Raw genomic sequence first — 11,018 nt, 5'->3', positions numbered from 1 at the left:
AACCACAAGCCAGAATATTGTCAGTTTGCTAAGTAAAAGTATTCCAGCTTTACTTGTTTTAACATAGTTTTAACATACTGTGTTAATCCTATTTAGGAAGGCAAATATGTAGGAGGAAATGTGATTTCCTAAATTAAATCGTTAAAAAGCAGGCCTTTAGAAGCACTAGCTTCCTTTTGCAGTTCAGTGGTACTTAATCCAGCAGGTTTAAAAAGGTTCAACCCCTGGGTGCAGTGGCTCATGCTTGTAATCCCAGCACTTTGGTAGGCCAAGACAGAAGGATTGCTTAAGGCCAGGAGTTCAAGAGCAGCCTGAGCAACAGCAAGACTGTCTCTACAAAAACACTTAAAAAATAAAAAAATTAATCAGGTGTGGTGGGATGCGTCTGTAGTCCCAGCTGCTCAAAAGAATATGGTGGGAGGATCCCTTGAGCCCTTGCAGTGAGCTATGATTATGCCACTGGGCAACAGAGGTCTCAAAAGTTTAACCCAAGTTAGAAAATCAGTTTACATGTGTAATACACCAAAGAAATAACTGCTTGTTCTGTCATATTTAAATATTCATAGTCTAGAATGCTAAGTTTAGTGTTCCAATCCATTATTCTGTAAATGGAGGCTCAAAGAGGCCACTTGGTTAGGTTTCCTGGGCCTTTGCCCATTCTCCCCTAGTTATGCTCTCAGGTGTGACTCTTGTATATTCTTAATTCACGCTCTGCCATAAGATGGATTCAAACTTTGTGCCTCTACCTCTAATGTTTAGTTTTACGAATTACTCCTTTTATCAGCTTTATATTCAAGCCAGTATATTTACTGACTACGGTGTTTTGAGTTAAATTCTTTCATAAATAATTGAATAGCCGGAGAAATTTTGCAGTATCACAGTCATGTTTTGAAAAGATTGCTCTTGGTTCTTGTCTCTAATCTTTGAGAAAGCACACAGGATATAGTGTGTTAGCTTTCAGATCACTAATAAGACCAGATTTCTGTGGCCCCGTTTGTCGGTTTAAGGGATCCTGTAGGGCCCACACGAGATATTTCACCAGCTGCACTATCTTTAAATTCCAACATACACGGGTGGTCCTGCCCTGGATAAAACTCAGGAAGCAAAAACAACCTTCGGGAGAGGTGAGGTAGGAAGTCATAGCATTGCCGACGGTCCAGAGCAAATCGCTCCCGGTCTAGATCCCGCCTGCACCACAGCCGGGACAGGTTGAGGTTTCAACCCCTCTCTGGCAAACTCGGGCGCAGCCAGGCCCCGCCCAGAGATTTCCGGGGCACGCCCCGGAAGTGCTGAGAGGGACTTCCTCCCTGCGGCGAGGCCTCGGAGGTGGTTGCTGCTCACAGGCAGAGAAACGCTGGTATGCATTTGGGTGCCGCTTAGGTGGGTGTTGCACAGCTGCAACCCCTTAGACCTCCTCTCTCCGCGCGTGCCTGGGTGGAATGTGAGCAGGAACCCCAGGAGAGGCAACCCCTCCTGGGACGGTGGGGATTGTATCCAAATGCAGTCTCTTCCAGGAAAGGGTTTTTCCTCGAGATTTAGTGCTGCAGAGGCCCAGAGTTGGGACTACTTCCCTTTCAGTTACAACCCTGGTCTTTACTGCGCCTTGAGATTTATTGCTGCAGGAGCCCAGAGTTGGGACTACTTCCCTTTCAGTTACAACCCTGGTCTTTACTGCCATCTTCAGAACTTCATTGAGTACCAACTACAAGTGTGCTTCTGGTACCAATTGGTATCACTGCCCACCAGATCTTCAGCTTTTTCAAACAAAAGGGGGAAATTGCAAATAATTGGAAATAAGTGTTCGGTGCTCTAAATTCAGGAGAGGCTTCTTCCATCACTTAATTGTGCCCGTGACAGTTCATTTTGAATGCAGAATTCGTTCTCTCTCTACTTCAGCTTGGCAATAAATGGCTACCCTTCCCTTTAACAGTCATCTCCATCCACGCCAGGACCACCTTACAGCAACCTTAATGCTGTTCTCTCATGAGCCCTTCCACTATCCCAACCGGTGCTCATAGGCAATGGGGAAGATTACCACTGCAGACCTGCTGCCCCAGCATGTGATCTGAGAGCCCTTTGCAAATTAGCTCCTTATTTAGCATTGCACTTCTTTCCCCCCATAACCCTTAGTAGTGTAACACCTATGGCAATCTGCTTTTTCTTTGAGTAAAATAATGTTTCTTTTACAGAAGTGTTCCTGAAGACTTCAATTACAGGAAAAGCCGCTTGACTGCATCTTTAGAAGAGTTGGTTTCGCTGGTTCCAAGGATTCTGTTAATGAGAAAACTCCACAGGCCAGCATTCTGTAAGCTGGCTCCAGCAGTCCAGTTGACAGTGACTGAGACCAGTTCCTGATCATCCTATCTGAGGAACACCAGGTCTGGGATAGGGAGCAGCACTGACCAGGGGAGGGAGGATTTTCCTTGGGGAAGTGGCTAAGCTGGATGATTTCAAGGAATTGAGTGAATCCAGACAGCAGGTGGGGAGAGATATTATCAAGTTATCTTAAAACTTTTGGTCCCTTAGGGATTCTTCCCTTTCTTCCTCTACTTTTTAAGCACGTAAGTCAGAAGCCAGACTAACTGTGATTTTGTCCAAGTCATTTTATCTTTCTGTGCCTATATGCCATCTGTCAATGGGGATAATAAAAGCACCTGCCTAGAGTTGTTATGAGGATTACATGAACAGTACCTACTACATAGGAAGTGCTATCCAGGTATTTGTTGTAATTATTTCTTATTCTCCTTACCTCCCTGGGATTAGCCTGTTCTGCTGATTTATTCATTTCTACAGCGATTCTTTCATAAATTCATGTGTTTATTTTTTTTCTGGCCCCAGCTCTTAGATACAGTCAGGAAGTAGGCAAGAAATGCCAGCTCTGGAAGCAGAGGGAGAATAAGATATTCTCTAGTGCCACCCAGGAATATGCCACTGAAGTGTCAATGACAGACTCTTCCCTCTACAGGAGAACTGTGCTAAACTTGGTGTTTTGTGGTCTTCTGGGGATTCTGGAAGTAAGGGACCTGAGGAGACTTAAAAACAACTGCTATAGGACAGGATCAGGATAAGTGAGTTGTGAATGCTTAGCAGAGTCTGATTAAGTTCAGAATGAGACTAGAGCAGGAGAGAATCCAGCTCAGATCTGCCATTGCCACGTTTTTTATCATTCAGGAGCTTCATCTTGGCTGCCAGTTTTCAGAAATAGAAATTGTAACTATATTTCCATTTTTTTGTCTTTGACTTTGCTTAAAGTGCTTTTGTTTGTTTGTTTTACCTCACAGGAGTTTTTATTCTATGTGGGTCAAGTTTATCAATCTTTTCATTAATGACCTCTGGATATTGTCTCATAGAGGGGGGCCTTTCTTTTTTGAGATGGAGTCTCGCTCTGTCACCCAGGCTGGAGTGCAGTGGTGCGATTTCTGCTCACTGCAACCTCCGCCTCCCGGGTTCAGGTAATTCTCCTGCCTCAGCCTCCTGAGTAGCTGGGATTACAGGCATGCACCACCACACCCGGCTAATTTTTGTATTTTTAGTTGAGACGCGGTTTCACCCTGTTGGTCAGGCTGGTCTCGAACTCCTGACCTTGTGATCCACCCACCTTGGCCTCCCAAAGTTCTGGGATTACAGGCGTGAGCAACTGTGCCCGGCCAGGAGGAAGGCCTTTCTATTCTGAGGTTATAAAGGACTCACCTCATGTTTTCCTCTGGTACTTTTAGGGTTTCATTTATAACATTTAAAACTGGTTTATTTGGAATATATCCTAGTTTATAGAGTAAGGTAGAAATCTAATTTACCATCTTTCCAGATGGTTATCCAGTTCTCACCATGCATTTGAAGAGTTCACTTTTTTTTTAACTTATTTGCTACCTTTATCGTATGCTAAATGTATGTGCCTATTTCTGGGCCTTCTGTACCATTTTCATGAGTACTACACACTTTAAGTATTAAAGCTTTATAATATGTAGGTTCTTTAGGACAAGTGCCCTTCTTTCTCAGTTTCCCCAGGTAGTCCTGCATGTTTAGTCTTCTAGGTGAACATTAAAATCTTCTAAAAAGTTGATATTTTCATGGAAATAGTGTTGAATTTACAAATTAATTTGGAGATTACTCTCTGAGTACTAACCCCTGAGGAGCCATAAAGTGGCTTAATCTGGGAAGCAAGCCCTAGATTGAAATTTCATCTTGGCTGTTTTAACAGGTGCCTGACCTCGGAAAATTTATTTGCTTCTCAGTTTTTATATATATGCGAGGAGGACTTGAATGTCTGCCCTGTAGGATTAAATGAGATAAAAAGCATAAAATGCCTTCTTGGGAGTAAGCGATCCTTTCTTCACACGGTCCCTTCTGGCCAGCTCACAAACCACTGAGAGGGAAGCCTCCAGGATCCTCGAGTAGATGACCAGATGCCCAGGCGCGGGATCTGTGGAAGGGAAAGTCAAGCTTTCTAGGCCAACAGCTGTCCTCAGTCAGATAGTCTAATCGCAGTTTTTCAGGTGAGTTCCCTCTTGACTTTCTTCTAGGGTTTTGCATGTGCCCTGGGGTGGACACCCTCGGAGAATGGGAGAAACTATATACTGTGCCAGGTCACCTCAGGCCTGCCTTTTCCCTCCATCCTTCCCCACCCCTCCCCTCTTCCACCCACTTTCTCACACTCCTCCTCTTTTCTCTTTCCTCCCTTTTCTTCCCTCTCCATCATCCTCCCTCTCATATTTCTTTCCCTTCACTACCCCATCTCCTGCCTGGCCCTTCTGCACTGGCAGAGTAAACCCTCAGAAACCTGGGAGAGAGGATGGCTGGGGCAGGCTGATGTCTTGAGTCCTGTCCTTGGCTGTCTCTGAGGCTCTTAAAACTCCTAATTAGAGGAGTGACTCTGACTTGCTTTTCTGACAGGGCTAAATTTGTGAGAGTGGGGTGCAGGAATGGAGACCTTATTTTCTCTTGGTCTGGATCCTCAGTTCTGCTTTATGTTGGTTTTTGTTGTTAATGTTGTTGTTTGTTTGTTTTGTAGAATATCATTCAATTGGGATTTAACTGTTTTTGTCATTATTATACTGAGGTTATACATTCTGGGGAGAAAGGCCACAAAGTTGAAGTGCCATTCTCATCATATCAAGGGTGCATACTGTTAACTTATAACTGTCGAGACATAAAACAATTTGTAAGGTGGAAAAAAGCAGAGAGGCGTTATTAGTGTAATTTGAGTTGGGAGCAAAAATTTTATCAAGTTTGAACACAAAACTGGGTTTGTTCCCAAGAAAGTAGCAGCCATCCGTTTTCTTTGGAGAGGTGAAGGGTTTATTCTGTCATAATTCCAGCAGAGACAAAGCATCCCTGTTGCTGAGATACTGTTTATCATAGCAACAACAGCTGCAGAAATAGTAGTGGCATAGCAATGAACAGAGCTTTTTTCATCCCCATGTCTCTCTTCCATCTCAAATAGTATGGACTCCTGTGGGTGGTAAAACATACCTGTTAATGGTGTTATTGTCATTTTTCCAAACTTCTTATCAGTTGAATTTGTTTCTATTGCCATTTCTATTCCCATACTCCTTCATCTGCTCTATCTGCAAATCTCTTGAGTTTCTGTCTTGTTTTCCAATTTAATTAAATATGATTCACCTTTAAAAGTAGGAACTATATATTATTTTATATTTATTTATATTCCAGATTATATGTGTATGTTTTAGATGCCTTTATAGAGGATATTTTATTTATTAATATATATTTTTTGAGACAGGGTCTTGCTCTGTTGCCCAGGTTGGAGTGCAGTGGCGTGATCACAGCTCACTGCAGCCTCAATCTCCCAGACTCAAGTGATCCTTCTGCCTTTGCCTCCCAAGTAGCTGAGATGATAGGCGTGTGCCATGAAGGTATATTTAAATAGCTGTTTGAGTCAGGTATTCATTCCAGCAGTTCTTTGATGTTATTGAGACATGATACAGGCTGAATGAAAACATTTTATGTGAGTACCATATGATTGGCGTGTCCTGGGATTACTGAACGTGTTTGAGAGCTCTAGTCTGTATCATATTGTATTGCTTTAGCAACAGGGAATAAAGCACATTTCAAAGGTCTGTTTATTATTTTAGGATTCAAGGCCAGAGGTGTGAACAAGGTGTCAACTCTGAAGGGCTGAAGGGAAGGTTTTTCTAAGGATGGACCCACACCAGAAGGTCCCTAGCATATATAATGGGGATACTTTACAGACTCCTGAGTATGAAAAAGTCTCTCAGTATGAGGACCAGTTAGAAAGGCATGAGGGTAGGCGCATGGAAGAAAGACGGTATAAATGCAATGAATGTGGAAAGAAGTTTGCCCAGAGCTCAGGCCTTGTTCGACATCAGAGAATCCACACTGGAGAGAAACCCTATGAGTGTGATCACTGTGGAAAAGCCTTTAGCGTGCGCTCAACCCTTACTGTGCATGAAAGAATCCACACTGGTGAGAAGCCTTATACTTGTAATGAGTGTAAGAAAGCCTTCAGTGTAAGGGCACACCTGATTATACATCAGAGAATCCACAATGGAGAGAAACCCTATGAATGTAATGAGTGTGGCAAAGCATTTAGTGTGAGCTCAGACCTTATCAAACACCAGAGAATCCATACTGGTGAGAAACCTTATGAGTGTGATGAGTGTGGAAAAGCTTTCAGTGTGAGCTCAGCCCTCATCAAGCATCAGAGAATCCATACAGGAGAAAAGCCGTATGAGTGTAAGGAATGTGGGAAGGCCTTCTATGTGAACTCAGCGCTTATTAATCACCAGAGGATTCACTCTGGAGAAAAGCCCTATGAGTGTGGAGAGTGTGGAAAAGCGTTCAGCCAGATCTCAACCCTTATTCATCACCAGAGAATCCATACTGGAGAGAAACCATATGAGTGTGAAGAGTGTGGGAAAGCTTTCCGTGGGAGTTCTAATCTTACTAAACACCAGAAAATACATGCCAAAGGAAAGTGTCATCAGTGATTTATGTGGCAAATATATTCCAAAGGGCTTTTGTTACATCAGAAGATACCATCGAAAGAAGAGTATGGTTAAAGTTAATCCCTTAATTGACACTTCATCCTTGAAATACTGAAGTGAGAAATCACTGAAAAGTAACTCCATCAGCATTGTTTCTAAGGCTCTAAAATCACTTCTACTTCTGAGAATGTAATTTTGCAACTCATAAGGTAAAGCCATTTAAAAACCATATAGTATATAATGTAGTTTATGTTGGCTTAGAGCAAACTAGCAATTCAAACATTTTCCTCTTATGAGCAAGCCTTTTGTCGTTTTGTTGCTGTTGATGTTATAGATAAAACACTAGATTTTGACATGGGAAGCAATTGGTGAGAGAGAAAGGACATATCCTTAGTTGAATCTGGAAAATACCAACCCATTTATCTTTCTTTGCCTTTGATGTACCACTGTGCTCTTAGGATGATTAGATGTGTTTGTGACTTCTTGGCAGAAGGTAGAGCATCTTTTTAGGTAGGAAACCCAACAGATAATTTTTCAGGGTGATTCTTGCATAGTCAAAAAGCCTTAAACCTTTTTTGACTTACTGACTCAATAAGCTTTTGAGTTTGACTGAGGTTCCTCAACCAACGCAAACAAAACAAAGACGAAAACTTCCCAAGGAGATTTAAGTGTTTCTGACTTCTGACTCTTGCTCATAGCTGATCATAGCTCACCGCTGTGTGTGGTGTCGTATATGCAAAGGCTCAGAGGTATAATAATGGGACATTTGGGGAATTTTCGAGGTCGGTGTTGGTTTTAGGATGACTATGTGAAGCTTGATACCTAGTGTCAACCAAGAGTACTCAGATTTGAGAGGTGAGTTTGATTTTGAAAATGTTTTTGCTTTGTCTATGGGAATCCCACTAAAGCTGTCCACCAGACCATAATCTCACTTCCTTACCCTAATCTCCAAAGCCTGTATTTGCACATGTGAAACTCAGGAGAGAAATCTGGACTTTAAAATTACTTTGTTACTATTTTTCTTTCTTTCTTTTTTTTTCCTTTTGAAGCAGGATCTTGCTCTATCACCCAGACTGGAGTACAGTAGTGTGATCCCACCTCACTGCCGCTTCCGCTTCCTGGGCTCAAGTGATCCTCCCATCTCAACCTCCCAAATAGCTGGTTCTACAGGTTTGTACCACCATGCCTGCTAATTTCTTATTTTTTGTAGAGACAAGGTCTTACTATGTTACCCAGGCTGGTCTCCACTTCCCCTGCTCAAGCGATCCTCCTGCCTTATCCTACCTAAGTGCTGGAATTACAGGCATAAGCCACCGGGTTAGGCTATTTTTCTATTTTAACAGTGATTTCTCCCTCCTGAGTAATAGTCCTAAAATTTTTTATTCCTGAAATTTAATTAATGTGAGGTTCAAGATTAATATGCCAAATTGATAGAAATTACAGATAGCTTTGGTGGTTCACATTTGAAATAGATTATAGAGAATGCTCTCTGGGAAGGTGAAATGTTATTCACTTCTCAGAAAGAAGCTCTGTGTTGCAAAGGGATGCACAGTTTCCATAAATTATCCTAATCAACACTTCAGGCAAGTCAGCTGTAAAACACACTGGACCTCATGAAGCTCTGAGCCAACTTGTGGCCAGTAGGCACTAAGGTCAGAGATGCATGTGGAAAAGCACATGATGAAGCCTCTGGTATTGGAGTAGTGCCTACAGCCCTGCCCAAGACCTGGATATGGGGATTGAAGGCAAAGAAGATCATGGTTCTGGAGCTCACATTGAGGAAATGGACCTTACTCAGGGAATGGGGCACATTAGAGAAGGTAAAACACATACTGTACTTATAGCAGAAGTGAAGGGCTTCAAGAAGTTCTCTTTGCTTTGCTGACTTCATGTGTGAATTCTTTTGCCCTGCTTCTTCCTGTCTTTGGCAATTGAAGGAGACTAGGTTTTCCTTGATTTGACCTGTCACCCCATTTCTGTGCTGTTATCTTCAATGTTTTTAGTGTTTACCTTTCTAACCCCAGCTATCTTGGTTTGTTTCTAGAACGGAGGTTAACAGACAGAGTCATCTGGGTGGAGGACACCCTTTTGGGATCAGCACTGAATGTGATGCCATATCCCACTCCAAACCAGCACAACTATAAATACTAAGCAGTGAGTGGTATTCTGAAGACTTTGAAGGAGGAGCTATTTCTGAAAATAAATTTATTTTGTTGAAGAATTTAACCATTAAGCAATCAGGATATGTGTACTGTGGTTATTCCTTTTGAGCTCAAAGTAAGGTACTAGTGATTATTTGTTTTAGGTTGGGTCTTGTGCCAGGTGCTAGGAATACAACAATAAGTGAAAAAAGCACCCTAATCTCAGGGGACTTTCAGGTTATTTGGTGACAGGGAGAAGAGAATAGATAGAAAACAATGAATACTGTGATAAAGCCACTGGATTTGTAGAGTACTTTGCACTGAAGAAGGTTTAACAATGACTCATGAAAACAATTGAAAAGGCTTTGGAGGAGGACGAAAGTTTGGAGGAAAAAAAATGAGTTCTTGAGCCACATGATAAAGAAGAATGAGGGAAGGTACAGTGAGAATAGCATGTGAAAAAGCACAATGCATCTGGGAATAAAGAAGGAAGTTTTCACGGACCTTGATTATATTTCGAGAATCATAGAATATGCATATGAAAGTAGTATATTATGACCAGACCATGACATTCTTTGTTCTGCTAAGAAATGTGAAGCATATTCTTTAGACCAGTGTTTCTTCAAACATTTTGTGCAGTAAAAAACCCATTTTATGTTGTAACTCAGTGTACCATTTTTGGGAGAGACCATCCTCCTTGGGCCTTGCACTCCTACATGTCTTGTTGGGTGTGCCAACATTGCAAGGGCATAGCAGCTCTTACTCAGGCCACTTTTTATTGTCATGCAGCTAGTAACCTTGAAAGATGAGGTGACATCTCTTTACTAAGAGTAGGTTAGCTTGCTTGCTTACTTATTACTGTTTGGTATTCTTTTGGAAAGTTCCTGTTCAATTTTTTTACATGTTTATAGGAATTATTTACATATTCTGGATATGAGCTCTTTTCATAGAGGATGCAAATATTATCTCCATCTTTATAGCTTGCCTTTTATTCTCTTAATGGTGTCTTTTGATGAATATGTTTTTAATTTTAATATAGTCCAATTTATCAGTCTTTTTGTTTCGTGTGTGTCTTGTGTCTTTTGAATAATTCTTTCTCTCCCTTAAGATCATGAAGATAATCTCTACCACTTTAAAAAGTTTTCTAATTTGCTTTCTCATTTGTATCTGTAATCCATTTGAAATTTATTTTTCTGCCTGAGTGAGGTAAAGTCTAATTTCATTCTTTTCCCATATGGATATTCTTTTCATCCTTCATCACTTACGGGAATGCCTGTTATTTCCCACTGTTATACACTGCCAATTTGTCATTAATCAATTTTCCAAAAATGCATGGATCTGTTTCTAGTTTCCCTGTTACGTTCCATTGCTTTATTTGGCTCTCCCTGCATCAATACGAGATTTTCCTAATTATTATAGCTTTACATTGTTCTGGTACCCAGTGGAGCAAATCATCCTACTTGAAGAGTCAGACTCCATGCCAAATTTTATGTGTCATTGGCCGGGCGCGGTGGCTCAAGCCTGTAATCCCAGCACTTCGGAAGGCCAAGACGGGCGGATCACGAGGACAGGAGATCGAGACCATCCTGGCTAACACGGTGAAACCCCGTCTCTACTAAAAAAAACTACAAAAAAAACTAGCCGGGCGAGGTGGCGGCGCCTGTAGTCCCAGCTACCTGGGAGGCTGAGGCAGGAGAATGGCGTGAACCCGGGAGGCGGAGCTTGCAGTGAGCTGAGATCCGGCCACAGCACTCCAGCCTGGGTGACAGAGTGAGACTCCATCTCAAAAAAAAAAAAAAAAAAAATTTTATGTGTCATTTTTCAGGCCCAACCATAGGCAGTTACAAAGTCCGTACACCTCGTGAAGGAAAGCTGCGCTCCCCATGCCAGACTTGGGGCACAGCCAATGCATTGC

At 42.0% G+C, this 11,018-nt stretch overlaps 1 protein-coding gene and 1 long non-coding RNA gene across 7 annotated transcripts; both read left to right on the top strand.

Moving 5' to 3' along the window:
- The first annotated feature begins 406 nt into the window (after nt 1-406).
- Nucleotides 407-8,053, top strand: LOC108540143 (zinc finger protein with KRAB and SCAN domains 8-like). Of its 6 annotated transcripts, none has more exons than XR_001888599.1 (5): nt 407-1,357; nt 2,190-2,378; nt 4,199-4,493; nt 5,758-7,171; nt 8,015-8,053. XR_001888599.1 is itself a non-coding variant. In XM_017889131.1 (5 exons), the coding sequence occupies exon 5, from the start codon at nt 6,156-6,158 to the stop codon at nt 6,963-6,965; it is 810 nt and encodes a 269-aa protein (XP_017744620.1). In that variant the 5' UTR covers nt 407-1,357; nt 2,190-2,378; nt 4,199-4,493; nt 5,758-5,870; nt 6,090-6,155; the 3' UTR covers nt 6,966-8,004. The 6 variants fall into 6 exon arrangements, 4 of the variants coding, with proteins under 4 accessions (XP_017744620.1, XP_017744621.1, XP_017744619.1 ...); XR_001888598.1 differs by having other exon boundaries at nt 8,012-8,048; XM_017889131.1 differs by lacking the exon at nt 8,015-8,053 and having other exon boundaries at nt 5,758-5,870; nt 6,090-8,004.
- Nucleotides 8,054-8,088: 35 nt separating this feature from the next.
- Nucleotides 8,089-10,157, top strand: LOC108540140 (uncharacterized). The gene is made up of 2 exons (XR_001888597.1): nt 8,089-8,132; nt 9,007-10,157. It is a non-coding gene; the product is annotated as an uncharacterized LOC108540140 (long non-coding RNA).
- Nucleotides 10,158-11,018: the final 861 nt, after the last annotated feature.

The sequence above is a fragment of the Rhinopithecus bieti genome, unplaced genomic scaffold, assembly GCF_001698545.2.
Source record: "Rhinopithecus bieti isolate Rb0 unplaced genomic scaffold, ASM169854v2 scaffold_18466, whole genome shotgun sequence".
Classification (NCBI taxonomy): domain Eukaryota; kingdom Metazoa; phylum Chordata; class Mammalia; order Primates; family Cercopithecidae; genus Rhinopithecus; species Rhinopithecus bieti.
The sequence above is the reverse complement of the archived record's forward strand: the minus strand, read 5'-3'. Positions and strand labels throughout refer to the sequence as shown.